The sequence below is a fragment of the Paramisgurnus dabryanus genome, chromosome 11, assembly GCF_030506205.2.
Source record: "Paramisgurnus dabryanus chromosome 11, PD_genome_1.1, whole genome shotgun sequence".
NCBI classification, from domain to species: Eukaryota; Metazoa; Chordata; class Actinopteri; order Cypriniformes; family Cobitidae; genus Paramisgurnus; species Paramisgurnus dabryanus.
The window spans coordinates 34,300,187-34,318,849 of record NC_133347.1 but is presented as its reverse complement, the minus strand read 5'-3'; the positions used below and the strand labels follow the sequence as shown (position 1 = coordinate 34,318,849).

Sequence of the window (18,663 nt, the reverse complement as noted above, 5' to 3'; positions counted from 1 at the left end):
GTTATTTAGTTTTTATTAGAAACTTATGGTTTTGTGTGTTGATCTTACGGTGCTGTTTTATTATTCAGGTCTTATTCACTCACCGGCCACTTTATTATGTAAACCTTACTAGTACCGGGTTGGACCCCCTTTTGCCTTCAGAACTGCCTTAATCCTTCGTGGCACAGATTCAACAAGGTACTCTAAAATTTCCTCAGAGATTTTGGTTCATTTTGACATGATAACATCACGCAGTTGCTGCAGATTTGTCGGCTGCACATCCAAAGCACGAAGCTCCAGTTCCACCACATCCCAAAGATGCTCTATTGGGTTGAGATCTGGTGATTGTGGAGGCTATTTGAGTAAAGTGAACTCATTGTCATGTTCAAGAAACCAGTCTGAGATGATTCGCGCTTTGACATGGCACGTTATCCTGCTGGAAGTACCCATCAGAGGATGGGTACACTGTGGTCATAAAGGGAAGAACATGGTCAGAAACAATACCCCAAAGTGTGCCAAGAAAATATCCCCCACACCATTACACCACCACCAGCCTGAACTGTTGATATAAGGCAGGGTGGATCCATGCTTTCATGTTGTTGACGCCAAATTCTGACTCTACCATCTGAATGTCGCAGCAGAAATCGAGACTCATCAGACCAGGCAACGTTTTTTCAATCTTCTATTGTCCAATTTTGGTGAGCCTATGCGAATTGTAACCTCAGTTTCCTGTTCATAGCTGTCAGGAGTGACACCCGATGTGGTCTTCTGCTGCTGTAGCCAATCCGCCTCAAGGTTCGACGTGTTGTGCGTTCAGAGATGTTCTTCTGTATATCTTGGTTGTAACGAGTGGTTATTTGAGTTACTGTTGCCTTTCTATCAGCTCGAACCAGGCTGGCCCTTCTTCTCTGACCTTTGGCATCAATAAGGCATTTGCGCCCACAGAACTGCCACTCACTGGATATTTTCTCTTTTTCGGACCATTCTCTGTAAACCCTTCAGATGGTTGTGTGGGAAACTCCCAGTAGATCATCAGTTTCTGAAATACTCAGACCAGCCCGTCTGGCACCAACAACCATGCCACTTTCAAAGTCACTTAAATCACCTTTCTTCCCCATTCTGACGCTCGGTTTGAACTGCAGCAGATCGTCTTGACCATATCTACATGCCTAAATGCATTGAGTTGCTGCCATGTGATTGGCTGATTAGAAATTTGCATTGACGCGCATTTGGACAGGTGTACCTAAGTGGCCGGTGAGTGTATAAATTTATTATTTATTTATTTTAAGTTTGATTTTACTGTTATTGTGTATTTTTACTGGTACAGCACTGTGGTCAACTACTGCAATGTTAACCCTGATTTAATTTTAACCCAAATAAATAAGTACACTTAACCTAAACCCTGAAAACTCAAGTGTTTTAGTTTAATGCACGAATCACATGATTTCTCTCATTCAACAAGAACTTTCAAGTTATTTTTAGCTTATTTAAATCTTTGGAATTAAAAATCATGAATTGCAGCATGCATAAATTAAATGCTACTGTTTTATGAGTGTTGTTTTGCTCTTTGATGTCTTTACTTCTACTACGGCAGTTGTTTTTGTTATCATTGTTGCTTTTTACTTTTGTGGTAAAGTTAAAAGCTCATCATGAGATTTGATTACTGTCACCATTATTGAGACTTGTGTGAGTGTTGAGGTCTTTGTGTAAAATTGAAACTTTTACTTTACTTGATGTTACCATTGCTCTGCAAGGTGGCCTCTTTTTGAGAGGCAAAGATTACAGAGTTCTCTTAAAATTAAGTTTTATAAAACTATGGGCTCCATCATACACCCAGTGCAATGCGCGATGCAAGTGTCTTTTGCTAGTTTGTACCTGGCACAATTATCATTTTCACATTTAGCGCCACGTTATTTAAATCTCAAATGCATTTGGGCCCAATTTTGCGCCCTTGGGCGTTCTGGTCTGAAAACAAGAGGTGTTCAGACACATTGTTGGCACGTTGCCATTTTGAGGCAACTAAAATAGACTACGTCATTGACCAACTAAAACCTGGTCTAAAGTCAATGGCACAATAGTGTTTTTGTTACTTAATTAAGGAGCCTGCTAGTAATATGCGCTATAAAAGGGATGTCAAAGGTTTTAATACAAAAAATAACAATTTCAATACAAATGAAAACAACGCAATTTTTAAAATCAATCTTAAACTTGTGGTCTTATTCCTCCACTTTATTTTTTCAGTTTACAAATTCAGCCATCTAAATAGATAACCGGCATGGCGCGATCGCTTTTAAAGGGGATGAGAGCTGAGACACTCATTGGTTTATTGCACGTTATACCCAAAACACACATTACACATATATGAATTTTAACTGCACACAAACCATTTTTCCCGTTGTTAAATTAGCAAAGAGTTTCGGAGACGCTCATATAGACTTTGTGCCGTGTGCTTTAGAACAATGCGATTAGATCATTAAAATAGGGCCGTAAGTTAAAATAAGACGGGTAAAATAAAGTTTCTCAAATTGTTAACTGACCATTTGTAAACAGGAAAGTTTTGTTAATTTATCAAGAATATATTGCAGAAACGGGACATTTTACATTCAGTGAACACAAATTTTAAATGGTCTGTTCAACAATTTAAGTAGATTTAACTTAAAGTTACTGTTTTTTTAACAAAATAAAATGGATTTTTACCCAGTGTTTTTTTTTAAGTTGAATCAACATTTCTGGGCTTACAGTGTGTTGTATTAATATGTGCTCTTTAAATAAATTGAACGTTGAACATCTCAACTCCAGTGGACTGTTACTTTTACGAAAGGCTTTCAGAAATTCCAGCTGTGCTATGCTAAACAACATATAGATGTATCGATAGATTAGAATAAACCATAGACGTACAGTAAAAAAAACTTGTATGTGTAATTAAACACAACGTTGTGTGTATTTTAATAAATAAGTTTGGGAGAAGCAGTGATAGTGTGACGATTCTTGTTTTTTATTAGTGAAGTGTTTAGGCTGATTGTGCACCTGCCTAATTTTTTTTTAGATATGCACATATTTTTTTTTAAATTGCATAATTAAAAACAGCAGCTTACCTAATTAATCTAGAAAATCACAATATCATTGTGATATGCAAACAACAAAATATATTAAATCACGAACAAACAAACAAGTTGGACTGCCAATAACAGTTTTTAGCTTTGATTTTTGGGGTGTCTTTGTTCTTTGCCACACAAAAGACTAGTACAATGACAAAACACAAACAAGGCTAAACAATACAAAAGAACCGAGAAATTGGACTCTATAAACACCAGGCCTGATCACAGGCACCAATGCCATCTCCTTTTACTTATCGAACTTTAATTGAAATTCCATGAGAAAAAAAGGTGGTTTGATAAAGGTGGACCACACTTAGTTACAAATTAAGAGACACAAATTTAACCAAACAAACCATGCACTCCAAATTCAAATAGATGCCAATCCGACCTTATTTCATCTTTCCTATCTGCTGTTTTCATTATGGATAATTTCAAGTAAATCTCACATAGCCTGATGTATGACTACTGGCATAAAGTTTAGGTTTAAGTTGTAAGAATGGTGGATCTGGCAATGTGTTTAGCTTATTTTATTAAATTGGCCACTTTAACTATGTTTACATTAGTGCGTTTTCATTTAGAAACATGTTACTCTTGCTACATTTACGTTGGGCATACACACTACTAAAAAGTTTTTGACCCCGTAAACAGATACTTTTATTAATGCTGCAGACCTTGTTTAAGTTGGAAAACTCCAGGATTGGCCTTCAGTGTTGATGGACCTAGCCAGACACTTGTGTAAACAAAGGTCTGGGTGCCCACTTTCGCTCCCTTATTGAGTCTTCTGGATCATTGCATTTCTTTCCCTAATTCGTCAAGTCCCTATCATATGACCATTACACTACTGAAATGTGATAATGACTTGCCGCAATGACCTTATAAACAATAACATGGAAACAGAACTGCAGGCTTTGCAGAGTTTCAGCTGTTTATTCATGACACAAACACCCAAAACGAGTGCATAAGTACTACGATAAACGTTTTCACCACAAATGAAAGCATAACGTGAGAGCAGGTTATTGTGAAAGTTAAAGTAAATGTATTCTGTTAAATAGAGTTTTGGAACCTAAATAATAAACTTATTACCACAAACTATTGTCACAAATTATAAACGCTATACCCACTTGGGTCGCACTTTATATTAGGTAGCGTTAACTACTTTGTACTAACATTAAATACATTCAAGATTATGTATATACTGTTAAACTGCATGTTGTTATGGAAATTTTCCTCGTTTATTGCTAATGAGTTTGAAATATGGTTAAGTTTAGGAAGGCCATGGTTAGGGTTAGGATTCAATTTTGGGGTAAGGGTTGGGTTATGGTTAAAGGAAAACACCACTTTTTTAATACATTACTATGTTCTTACCTCAACTTAGATAATTTAATCCATACCTATGTTTTTTAAATGTGTGAACTTTTAAAGCAACAAAGAGTTTTTTAACCTTAAAATAACGTTTCCAAAAAAGTGTCAGTGGTTCATCCACTCAAAACAGGGTGAATGGCACTTTCACATTCGCTTTGCAGCCCTCTATCGGCCAAAACCGCACTAAAGAAGTTTCCAACCGTCGGGTAGTGGTCCTGTAGTTCGAGTGAAAACTACAAAAACTTGCTTTACGGCAGACCTACAATCCAATCAGAGCCAGCTATGCTGCAGTATTTACGACAGTGGTAATGAACAATTACGCTTCTAACCTGTAGGGGAAGCAAAGAGCAATAAGTCTTTAGTGTTGCTTTAATCTTTGTACAGCACTTCTTGAATGTGTTAGCATTTAGCCTAGCCCAATTCATTCCTATGGCTCCAAACAAAGGTTTTATTTTGTGCCAACATACTTTGAGTAACTACTTCTTTAAAACAGTCTCCAAACATTCATCCCTGTTTGGAGCTATAGGAATGAATGGGGCTAGGCTTCCTTAAGAACCATTCTGAAACATGTCGAATCTGCATTTGTTGACAATACATGAGACAAATCAAAACCATAAGTAAATGGTTTTTTTTTTGGTCGTAATATTAAACAGTGACTGTTTTGCTGCAAGGCCATCAGAGTGTCTCAATTAACTTTTAAAACCAATGAACGTCACCAAAACTGTGGGAAAAAAAGTAAAGTGAAAGCATTGCACTGAATGAACCTCTCTGACTCTGACCACTGTTCAGCAAAGAGGAATACACCATGCTTCCCATATTGTAGTATGAAAATGACTGCACAAGTAACAGAGGCCTCTGCAGGACTGAAATGTGCTCATGGGAATTCCTAAAGAGGTGAAACGTAGTTGTGATGCAATAAAAATTATCTCACTGTGACCTCATCAAGTCTTCAGAAATTGAAAACAGCTATGTAGGTGGGTCGAGCCAGATGCAGAATAGATAAAAAGGCAAGAATCCAATTAAATGCTTGGAAAACTCTCACTGTAAGGTTGCAGTGTCAAAGAAATGTGTGAAAGTGTATGGAAACCATGATGTGTGTGCTTTCAGAGAGCACTACACTGGGTTGAGTTCACATTTAAGATCAAAGAAACTTCCTGTTGCCAGCTCTGTGATGCTTTTTATTCAGACTTCTTTGGAAAATGAGTTGAGGTTATAAAAAACATCTGACTTACAGTACATTCACACAGAGCGTAAACGTTAACGCTTCTCATTTACTTTTAATGGGTGATTTCATGCGTTGCCGAACTGAATTGTGTATCCGCCAACGTTGCTTCACTGCCGTTGCTTGCGGAAGAAGTTGAACATTTCTCAACTTTTCCAGCGCCAACGCGGGTGTCAGCCAATCAGATCGCCTTATGCAAATAAATAATTACAGCCCATCACTGCTAAAGACATCCCAACACAAACAAGCTCTGCAGGAATGAGGACTTTGAGACATTTCATGGTTTGGTGCATTACGATTTTCTAAAAAATATGCACATACTTGTGGGAAGAGATTTTAAACATATGTTTGTTTGTGTGAGCTTTGTGCGAGTCCCTACTGTATGCTGCAGCATACTCAATTTTCAGGATGCCGAAGTGACATAACCTCATGTTATGTAGTAATCTAAAAAAATCTATAATTGGGAACAAGTCCTGTTTGTCTGTAAAGAGAAATTTGCATTGCTCATTCTTGATGAAATCTCATGCATATGAAGGGCAACTAATTTTGAGGAGAGATCCATTGTCTGACCAGCCTACAAGTTTGCCTTGTATGTTGTCAGTCATATGACTATTACCAATATGGCTAAGAGTAAGTCAAGCTTCATGACTTTTGCGACTCCAATTTTTCACATCCCACTTGTGCTTAAAAACAGCTACAAACTTCAGGATAAATCTCTCTGTCCTACCTGATAAGAGACTCTAAAATAAGAGGTGAAGCGCCCTTCTGAAACTCGAGTTCCTTGTAATGCAGGGCCTTGGCATAGGCACGACATTTAGCGGCTCTCTCTCCCAGCAGAACAATGCCATTGTCATCTCTCAAGGGAAGCGGGCCCTAAGAGACAAAACAGCAAAAAAACATTAAACAGGGCAGAATAGAGCAGAAATCCAGCCCAACAAATGGCTGATGGTTAGCAAAGCTTATATAACAAACCCCTACTGTGCTGACTCTTCACCTCACAGCTCCAAAATCTTACTGCCCATCTGCTAAGTCATCCCTGAAGGGTGTGAGCTGTACGAAATAAAACCGAACAAATGTGCCATTCATTCCTACTTAACTGCAGATGATCTCATTGTGTTGAGGAATATGGAAAGAAATCTGATAGTCCCACAGCGCAGGAGAAGTATAGCTACTATATTTTTCAACCTTAATCATTCAGCAATGTAGAAATTATGTTTATTAATTAACATTATTGACCTCACTGGACAGCACACAAAAATAAATCTGGAAATGATTCAGAACAGCATCTCGCTTGCAGCTTGGATTTCATAGTGTTATTTTACAGTGTAGGAAAAATCAAAGCAGGACCTTCATTTCCTGCCAGATGCCTTCGAATAAGCAAGGAGTGGAGGCATTTGCTTTCTTTTCAAGGTCAGAAGTGTTTAAAAATGAAATGCACATTACACATTTCACATCATATTAAAGGCTTTAAAGAGACTTTGTTTGCAGTTTGACAGATATGTGAACGCACTTTGACCAGAGACAGCACAACAAACCAAATTCAGGATGTGATATCACAAGATGCGACCTTGATAATGACGTGTTTAACAGCGGGATAAGCGGTGTATGCAAAAACAAAAATAAGCAGAGAGAAAACATGGAGTAACTAAGAGGAAAAGGGCCTCATTAACATTTGGTCCATCAAGCATACATGACACTTTCACCTGCATAAAATTACAGGATATTTTATATTTGAACAGATCTCAAAACAAAGTGCTCTCACACCCAGTCTGGCTCACTGACATTAAGTTATATGTCTAAATATTAATTGTGAAACAAAATATAAGTTTAATCGCGTATGTGATAAGACACAAGATTAAACAATCTCTAAAAAATCTCCAAGTTATTAAACATGTCATTTGCGGTGCGAATGCGGGACAGGAATCAATATTGGCACGGGCGGACTGCGGGTCTAAAACCCAAAATCATGTCAACTCATTTCCATACACGCTGACAGGCAAGTGTTTTTAAAAGTCTTATTTGTGTTCACAGTCTGAAGGTTTCTAATTACGGCTCGATTTGTGGGGGCGGTTCATCTTTATGTCAACCGCATTACGAATTTTCGTTACAGAATTAAATGAATGTTGCTGTTGGATAACGGTGGGACTGGCTCGTAATTGGAATAGCATGAGACTGACCGGCCACTAACATCGATTAGTGCATCTCTAGTGTAAAGACCTTCCAGTCTTAACCTCAGATCCTCATGGACTGTTAACAAAAAATCTACATAAAAATAGCAAAAGTGTCTCAAATGTTAAAATGAACACTGGATTTATAAAAGGTTTTCATGCCGCTGAAAGACATCTAGCTGAAACTGAAGAAAATATTGCTTGCATTTCTAGTAAACCTACCTTCTCCTATTTTATTTTAAAAACCTACCAGAGACCTACTTCATCTAATTCAGTACCTACTGTTACAGTATGCAATTTTGTGTGTAGTCCGCGTCACTGACCTTGTCACTGTGTTCCATAAACTCAGCGAGGTTGAGCAGCGTCTGGGTGACCTCAGCGATATCCTGAGAGGTCAGAGCGAGCTCAATACTGCGAATCAGTTCATCCTGCTGGTCTTCACTGAGCTCTGACCAGCATGATAGGAACGCTGCATTAAAAAGATCCCTGTGAAGACGACACATGAGAAAAAAGAGGATCAGACTGGAGAATACAGTGGAACATTCATTCTCATAAAGGTATTTGTTGACAATATGCCTATAATGTCAGAAAAATAATGTTATCAGAATAAACACATTTAGCATCTATAATACTGTGGTTAATTGTATATACTACAAATTTTTACTTTCAATAGACATTCAGTTTGCAGACATTCTGTTTTGCAAGAGATTTTTAAATTTGTCTGGCATTATCAAAGTAACTGGGGTACCATTATAACCTGTCAGTCATGTAAGGCTGAACCAAATGTCTTAAAATGTTATAATATATTACAACGCATTAGGGATGCTCCGATCAGGGTTTTTGCAGGCCGATACCGATCACCGATTTGTTGTCTTCGTGATCGGCCGATACCAATGCCGATACCGATTTTTCAAGCTGATGTGCAAGCTTTTTGATGACTGTTACTGGTAACATTTTTTCTAGATAAAGTAATAACACAGATGTTGCCTTTGTTATATTACTTGCAGTAATTAGGTTTATTATTGTTTTAATAGAGAATCAAAAAATTAGCACAACAAATATTTCTTCTGCAAAGAGAAATTGAATATGCCTTTAAAAAGTCTTATGTCTGTTAAAAGTGATAAAAATAAAACACTTCAAAGTCTAAACTGTATGAATTAAACATACACGCATTCGTATGAAGTATAACAGTTCTTTAGTGAAGAGCAGAAAGTGATTTTATTGAGAGATGAATTAGGATACTGTAGCTTTAAGACGTGAGAGAGATCACTCTGTTCACGTGCACTGATGACTGAGGCTTCTGTGTGTGCATGCGCCGGATGTACACGGACAAGAGCAGCTGTGAGGAAAATGAAAGTTTAAACGCTCAAACTTTAAAAAGCATGCAAATAATAAACTTTTGGCATGAGGATGCAATTATCCGCGATAGATGTGTGTTGTATACGCTGTTTGATGGGAATGTGAAGACGCGTCGCGCTGTTGATCAGATCGCGTCCTCATAGAAAATACGCTTATCTCTGCAAGCGCAAAGAGAGAAATGCAAATCTTCATGTCACACACGAGCGATGGGTTATAAAAATGCTCGCATTGCGTAAAAATGGTCTCTAACTGCAGCCGCATTCAGGAGCCCTATGTTGACAAAGGTAAACAGAAAGATCGGTTTATGAGATCGGCAAATTTAGCGAGGACCGATCGAGTCATTTAATGTCGTTATCGACCGATACCGATCGGCGGCCGATCGATCGGAGCATCCCTACAACGCATAGCATAATGCAGCATTTGTGTGCAGGTTATATACTGGTCACAACTTTAAACTTCAGTGTTCACATCGCTGTTTATTACACTCAACAGTAACAATTTATGGGAGGAGATTATTTAAATGATTCATGCAATGCAATTGATTATTGTTTACACCTGTGTTATTATGGGTATTTGCGCAATTATTTAATGCATGTCTTGAATCTTTTTGCGCTTGAAATGGCTGCAATTGTTGCTGATAATAGAGGCATCACAGAGATCAGAGAGCGTGTGGTACAAGGCAGAGGATTTTTTAACACATAACAGTTTATTGTAATGCCAGAGGAACATAATATTTACAAATATTGTTTGCCAAGCCATGTTATTTTTATTTGCTGGTTCTTCCAGTTTTTTTCAGTGTCCTATGGCTTCATTAACTGGGATTTCACACCCAGCATTTTCAGCCTTGATATCCGTGGTGCTGAATTCAAGCACATCAGGTGTTGTAGATCACCTGCACCTCATCAGCTTTGGTTTTATTTGCGACCCTGAACTAATATGTGCTGCTCTTGGTAGATTGTGTTGGCCGTTATGGAAATCAGCTGTTGTGCCTATTTAATTTGCGCCTTTTTAATAAATAACATGCAGATATTACAACTCCCATCGGTGCTTTTTTGGAATTGCACTCTCATTCTAATTTCCCTCGTTTAATAAATCTGGGCCTAAATGCATAATACATTTTGGTATCTATTGGCGCTTTTCCATCGCACAGTACCCCACAGTTTGGGTCAGCTCACCTCAGTTTGGCTTGGTTAGCTTTTCATCGAGTTAAGTTCGGAGTGGGAGGGATTATAGGCGTGTCGTTATATTTGCACTGCCTAATGCTGTGACATCATGTGAGAGCGTCGTGGAATATATTCCCATACATTTATTTATTGTTTATAAACTGACCACCACAAATAGATATAAGACCTCTGTCTTATATCATGTCATTTTATGTACAAACACCCGTGGCATCAGTCGATGCGCTCTGCTGAGCCTCATTTAAGCTGCATTTAAGCATATATACGAACGTGCGTGTAGCAAATGTTCCACCACAAACTGAAAGTCTGGAAAAAATCTGTTATGGTGTTCCTGATTCTCAACCTGTGGGTGTTTTTCATCGCTAAAAGGGAGTTTTGGAATTTATCGCAGAGCACAGATGACAACATGTTTGCTCGAGACAGCGCAAGCTAGCACTAAGGTAAAGCTAATCTTTTACATTATAGTGATGACGCTGATATCTATGATTCTCTCAGACCAATCAGTGATCTGATTGCATTTTCGCATCACGTTTTGTTATCAGCTCGGGTCGCTTGGAACCTCGACCGAGGTGGTACTAAAAAAAGTATCGGGTACTACCTACTGCACTTCGAAAGCTCACAAAGGTAAGTTGACCCAAATCGTGGCGTACTATGCAATGGAAAAGCACCATATGTGAACTCTAAAATGAATTGAGCTGGTACAGTAAAATGCATAAGCTCTCAGAGTTCTCTAACTTACAAACCACCTGTAATGTTAAAGTTATGTATTTAAACAGTCTGTACCTACAGTATTTTTGGAGCTTCTGCTTATAAAAACCATACAGATTTTCCAGTAATCTATTTTTTTTTCATTCAAATTAAAGTTATTAATGTTGTGATTAATCTGGTTTGGTTTCAAGTTTTAGAGCTCAACAGGATAGATTTTAAACTCTTCTGGAGAAGATTCATGGAAAAAATACTTTCACAACCAAGGCTGCTGAAGTGTTAGCGTTTTCTAAAATGACATGTAAACGAAGAGTAAATTTCACCTTGCAAGTGGTATATACGTCTGTGCCAGAGACCAACAGGAACGCAGAGCAGGTGAGGACGATTCTTTCAGTAAAACCACGCTGAGACGTCTCAACCACTCCAGCCAATCATCTTTGGACACTTTCCTGGCTGCACCCCACGCCTGTAATCAGTACAAACCGGGCTAATCAAGATTACATCATTTACAATTATTCATTTAGCAGACACTTTTATTCAATGCGACTTAAACATAAGGAAACATTACCAGTAATTTGTCATAAAAGCCAACAAAGAAAGGTAGCTGTGAGATAAAGGGTCTGATTCAAAACCCAGAGCGGTGTACTGTAACTCTAGTAGGTGGCATTTTAAGGCAACATAAGCCTGCTGCCAAAGCAAATGCTTTTTAAAAAACTACTATTTATTCAGAAACAATAAAGATAAGCCACAGACTCATCTCAAAACCCACTGAGCCACCTTTTGACTAAATAGACATCCAGTTTCATAGACAGCATCTCAACCTCCATGAAATCTTGTGAGTAAACAAGAATGGCATACCTCATATAAATCATACTTTATGGGGCGGTTTCCCAGAAAGGGATTAGACTAGTCTTAGACTAAAACATTTTTAAGAGCTGTCCAAACTGAAAACAACTGGCACTTATACATCTTAAAATACACCAGTGTCCTTTGTTTTGCCTCAAAATGCACACAGGTAATGTTTTTAGTAAGGCATGTTTGTTAATATTAGTTATATTTCCTAATTAAACTAAGGCCTAGTCCTGGATTAAGCTAAACCCTGTCCGGGAAACCGCCCCTAAATGTTTTCAAAGAATAAATTTTTCATGGCCTAGTCCACCACTATTAATTTCACAGCAGTGGGTTTTGGGATCAAGCTTTCTATGGAAGGTGCATGAAAAGCATTTGCTTTGGGATCATGATTATATTTTCATAAAATCCTGCCACAACCATCTGATCTATCTTTGATTAAAACTGATCTTCACCTAGATCTGCTTCTAAACATAAAAACATCAGCATTCCTTCATTGTTGAATGTTTAAAGGGGGCATATAATTCAAATCTGACCTTTTCCATGTTTAATTGCTATAATTGGGTCCCAAGTGGTTCTATCAACATAGAAAATGTGAAAAAGATCAACCCAGTAACTTAGTTTTGGTAAACCATTCTCTGCAAACGTGAAAAAATAGAAAATTGAAATTTGGCTCCCCTTGTGATGTCAGAAGGGGATTTTATTACAATAACACCGCCCCTTAATGTGTACTATCCAACTATGACACTGTCATTTAATGCAGAAAGAGAAAAAAATAATTGACAGCACAATTCGAGTTTCAAATTTAAGAAGTCACCATTATTGTGATCAGTGTTTGCATTTCATTAAATCATTTGCAGTTAAAGGGACACAAAAACAGCAAATGTTTACCTATAATAAACTATCTATATGGTATTTTAAGCTAAAACTTCACATACACAGTCGGGGGACACCGAAGACTTATTTTACATTTTTAAAAAGTTTCATAAAATGTCCCTTTTAATATTTGGACTAAAGACAAGTTTTAGTGAGGTAGTCTAATGTGACAGTGATGCTTTAAATGAAACAAAACCACCTCAGGTAGCCAAATTTATGTCTTTTATTTGTTTTTCCACTTATGTTGTAAAATGTTTTTGAATTCAGTTTAATTGAATTATTTTTATTAAGATCAGTTAATATTGGGTAAGACTTTACAATAAGGTTCATTAGTTAACATGAACTTATAATGAACTGCACATATACAGCATTTATTAAATATGAATTAACTAATGTTAACTAATAAACCTTATTGTAAAGTGTTATTGTATATTATATAAATATTCTATTAAAGTCTGCGGTAAATCAAGGCTTTACTTGATTTCATGATTTAAAGATGCAATAAATGACAGCTCATTCAATCACACACAATACCAATAAAAGAAAATAAATCTTGTGGTTCCTCATATCATAAATTATAATCAGATTTCCCATGACAGAGCCAAAGCTGGTATATTTTCAGATGTGAAAATATGTGAACGTCAACCACGAAAACACAGACGAGTGCTCTAATATGTGAGTGTAGAGACTGAAGGTGACGCGTCATTCAACAGACCTTTTGAAGTGCTGTCGTGCTGACATGTAGTTTCTTCATTGGTCCCGATTCAACCGGACCACTAACCAGAGTATCGCTTTGATTACTACGTAACTGTCTGTGCTGAAATATTAGAGGGTCTTCTTCCTCTTCTGCTAGAGTATAACCCTGAGAAAAAGATAGACAGGTTACAAAAACACACAAAACATCTTTGTTCAGTTTGAGAAGACCCTGTGTGCACATGAAAAACCAATAAAAACACCAACTAAAAACTGTCAGGATCTGGCACTGTCCACTGGCAAAAGGAAAAAAAAGACACAGAGTGGTCAATAAAATATGCTGGGGTGTAAGCTTCCTACAATTAAAACTATATAAGCTGAGGTTAGTTTTTTATTTATTTGAAATGTTTCCAACTATACTACAAATGAGGACCAATCTGAAAATGTGACCCATGCTGGGAAAATTTGTGGGAATAAGCACCATCTAATTTTGAGCTAGAGGCAAAAGAAAGTATAAATGTCGATTTTGGTCAAAAGTAAGGTTTTCATAAAAATAAGTGAACGTCATTTTAAATTGCGACAACTCTATCCCCAAATGCTCTGTAAGGTTTAATAAATAACCCATCTATAGAAAACAGAAAGATATTTATCCACCAGTGGTACTTCCATAGGAAAATAAGCAGAAAAAAATGAAACCCTTTAATTGAAAGTGCTTAAGTATGACAGGACCCTTTCTGTATACCAGCAATGTGTGTTGGCACTTCTGTGTTGGTGGGAAATATCATGCATAACGACGAGACAGGCAAATTGTTTTTGGATGGCAAGAGGCCACAGGCTGAAACAGGAAGTCTGGGTTCACAAGCAAAGAATGATCGGTGATTCACACAGGGGGCCGACTCCAGGAAATGAAAGCACGCCTCCCCAGAAGAACATAAGAGGCGTTTTGTTTTAAACGAGACCCTCTGATGAGATTAAAATGTCGTCAGGGACCGACTTTACGTAGAAAACCCTACTTTGGCTAAGGAACATTATGTGTGTAGGCTTGGAGAGGGCAGGACACTGACCTTTACGATTCGACAGATGAGAACATCATAACGTTGATGGTTGATGCGATGTTTCAACATGACTTTGTTCACCATGGGGATGAAGATCTGGTACTGTGGAAAATAAACATGCAGCACAAAATCTTTACATGTCTTTTAAAACCACAGGAAAAATAATGCCACTAAACATAAGATTTTACATTTAACATATTTAATATATTAACAAAATATATCTAAAGCCCGGGATACACTGCATGATTTTTGGCTGTCCTAGATGAAAGATTACTGTCGATTTCTGTGGTTGTGGCCCTTAATCTGTAGTCTTATTTTGTACAGTGAGAGAGGTTTAAAGATGGCAGTTTTCCCGGTCTTGCAACCAAAGATAGCCTACGATAGTTTTCTGACAGTTTCTGAAATTCAGCATGATCAACGCACAATGTGTTTGCTGCTACGACCTGCGTACCAGTATTTGTTTACCGCTAGCGCATGCTGATAACATTGCGCTAACGTTAGTTACAGCCATCGCAGCCTCCGATTCAATAGGTGTCATCATTGTAAAGTCGTACCCAAGTTTAAATGATTGGTTATATGATTGCAAAAATCCTGCAGTGTATCCTGGGCTTAAGTGAAGCTTAAGTCATTATTTTGTTACTCAAGAAAACGAATTGCAAATTGTAATAAAACCTTTTAAAATGATTAACATTGCCAAATGGCCCTCGGGTATTTAAGTTAAGTCAGTACTGAAAAAAGACTGCTACTGTTATTTTTCATAATACTGGAAGTTTCAAGTCCCACATCCCTCACATGAGAAAGTATTCATAATGAAATGATCATTTTTATTCCATACAGTATAAGAAAATGCTTCCAAGTGTTGGAGGTGAATGTGTGCATACACAGATGTGTCCTAGAGGTCCATGTGTGCATGTGACTAAAGCCCTTTTACTTGCCAGTACACAAATAACAATGTGTTCTTCCTCCAAGTCAGGAAACTGAGGATTGTGGGTTGCAGTGATCAAAAGCAGCAGCGCTCATGATGGCCATATGTTGCCTGGTAATTTTAAGGGGGTTTTAGGGGGAACGAGTAAAGCAATGACCTCAACTCTCTCTCTCTCTCTCTCTCTCTCTCTCTCTCTCTCTCTCTCTCTCTCTCTCTCTCTCTCTCTCTCTCTCTCTCTCTGATTGAAAGGCTCTTAGTGAGACACTAGGAAATCATTAGACGGCTGCTTACAACAAAGTGACGTTCATAAAGTAACATTATGGGGATTCTACTGTTTTTTTCCACAAGATGACGCCATTATGGCCGCATTAAAGGCCCAACTAAATGTCAGAAGTGAACACAAGGGCACATGGAAACTTTGTCTACATCATGTACACTTGCAGACAGGATTTATACTGGCCATCTACCTTTTTGCCAAGCTGAAAGACCAACGAGGACAGCGTGTCCATTGAGGTGTTTCGCAGCTCCGGAGTGACGTCGAGGGTGCGCACGATAGGGTGAATAATTCTGGAGGCATAATCCGTAAAGTCCAGAGACTCAGTCAAGCGGTCTAAAGTCTCTAAAGCCACCCTGAGGAGCAGAAACCAAACAACAATTTAAACAACACAGCTTTCTAGGGTTATTTATTAATGCGAGTAGGAAAGAACCAAATATGTACATTTTCTATATAAAATAAAATAAAATTATTGCAATATTAGGAAGGTGTGGGTGACGGGGTAGACTTGCCAAGGTTAACCTGTAGTTGCTTAAGTGTTTTTACTTTAACATTGCTACGTGGTTGTTATGGTGTGTTGAGTGTGTCGTCACTAGCCAAAGCCAAAGAGTCAACAAGAACACAGATATTTTCAAAACCACCACCTTTTCTTTGCAGTTTGGCCATTCAGCCACACATGTTTATGGTTAGGGTTATATCACCATCTGTTGGTTTGGCATGGCTCTTAATACTACTTCATAGCACGTTATTGCATTTTCGTGTGGACGGAGATTATTTTTAAAACGAAGGATGAAAACCTTTTTTAAAGTACCCGTGTATGTGTGGACTAGGCCTATGACATTTTGTTTAGTAGATACTAAGGCTACTTGATTAATGGCAAATCATAAAAGTTATTTTGGTAAAAATCATGATCATGATTATTTTACAGTCCTAGTAGATACTGGAGGTGTAAATCGGACCGTTTGTTACGATTAGATACAATGCCGATTTTCACTGCTAGCGACGCAATATTACCCAATACATCAAACACTTCTTTGATGCAATTGACCTATGGCTAAACCACGCCCCCCAAACACGATGAGCCAATCACAGTGCGCTAGCTAACCCAATACACACGGACATTCTCTGCTTTCATGTCCATTGAAATGAATTGCAGTTAGTCCGTTTTCATTCGTTTTTATATGTTTTATCTTGTCATTTTAAGTTTAAAATGATCAAACGGTTGTGGATGGGTACATGCAACTCCGACACTAGGTATCCCGAGAGGCTGGGCGACGTTGTGTATTTTTTTATCTGTATTTTTTACCCTTTCCCAAGCCACATCTCAACCAAAATAAGTGTTTGCTCTGGATTAAATTATGCGATAGACCACAACACCAACTAAACGTGGATAAATTAAACAAAGATGTCTACATCTGTTCTAAGCTAAGTCAATAACGTATTTGAACGTTATCTTTAACATCTCTAACGAAACGTTACCCTTATATTATAAAACGTTAACGTTAGCTTCTAGCTGCGTTGTACATCATGTCACTTAGTTTCATTAACGTATCTGTAAATAACCGAGATAACAAATGTTATTTGCAATAGCAATGTTGTGCTGAATGATTCATGTAAATACTGTAGCACAAAACTAACAGAGGTACTCTTGGTAAAGATGGTAAAAAGGCTTGTCCTGGAAACGCATCCAACTTAGACCTGTACATATTTAATTTGATCATGATGGCAACGAGATGCGATTTATCGCGTTTACACTGTGACCTGTAAATTTTTGCCTGGAGCTGAAGCTTTTCATTGACCTTCTCAACAATAAAATTATTAATATAACCCTCCAATGCATAGTTAATTCCGTTTTGGTGACTTCGAGATGATATATATAATCTTTCTGTCTCCAAAAATCATCAATTGCCTCCTGTGAAATGTCTCCTACTGTGACAGCTGCAATAGTGCCTGTTCACCGAATGTTGATTGTTTGTCCTAGTGAGTGGAGAGGGCGTGGCTTAGCCATAGGTCAATTACAATTTGACGTAATTTCTTATGAGCCTTGTTAAGCAGTTACATTTTTTATAACTCACAAATGAAACTAAAATATATAACATATATTGGTAATAAAATATAGAACGTTTAATTAAACTCTTTGAAAATTGCTAGCAAAATGTGAGGGAAAAATGTCACATTAAATCAAACTTATTATGGCAACAGTCAAAGTTCAGCATTTTGTACAAAAATGTGCAATAGTGCCAGTCACTGAGGTATTAAAAATACGAAAATAAATGAAAATGTGCGCTTTGGCAGAAATGCGTAGACAGATGTTACGTCAAAGAATGAGGACACCCTGAGAGTGTCAAAATGAAAGGGCCCTCATATCTGTATTTTATGTGTGGGATTGATGCATCGTAGCATTAAAAATTCAATTGAAGTATCAGTCCATATCAATGTATTTTTACACATTCCTAGCAGATACGTCTCAAGTCACTCCTTTAATGTAAGTTTATAAGAATTTTCTATGACATTAAAATCTTCTAGAAGCTCTATTACCCTAGAAAAAGGACACATCTGTACCATTGTACTGCCAATAAAATCAAGCACTTTAATAAAATACAATCTGTGTCTAACTTTCCCTTCAACATTCGCTCCTAAACTCTGTCAGTAAAACAGCAGGGATCAAACACAGATTTTTGTCTGTAAAAACAAGAGAATAATGAAGAAACAGCTGGCCAAACCGATTGGTTTCATGTGTCACCTGACTCGCTTCTGTCCTCATCACCACCGAAAAAAATATTTTACTACATTAAGCTCATTATGGGCACTCTTAAAGTTAATTTTTCCACTTAATACACATTACTGGTCTTACTGGATTCAACAGTGCATGTTACAAAAAATCATCAAAACACATTAACATTTGCCACCTCTGAAA

General features: G+C 37.6%; 1 protein-coding gene across 1 annotated transcript in view; it reads right to left on the bottom strand.

Moving 5' to 3' along the window:
• mtor (mechanistic target of rapamycin kinase) overlaps positions 1-18,663 on the bottom strand; it is a 123,731-nt gene that overhangs the window by 77,833 nt on the left and 27,235 nt on the right. The window contains exons 23-28 of the mRNA XM_065271338.1: positions 15,940-16,102; positions 14,557-14,649; positions 13,515-13,661; positions 11,398-11,540; positions 8,153-8,315; positions 6,389-6,534 (exon numbers count right to left, since the gene is read on the bottom strand). Coding sequence (XP_065127410.1) covers positions 6,389-6,534; positions 8,153-8,315; positions 11,398-11,540; positions 13,515-13,661; positions 14,557-14,649; positions 15,940-16,102 — 855 coding nt within the window. The remainder of the gene's footprint in view (positions 1-6,388; positions 6,535-8,152; positions 8,316-11,397; positions 11,541-13,514; positions 13,662-14,556; positions 14,650-15,939; positions 16,103-18,663) is intronic.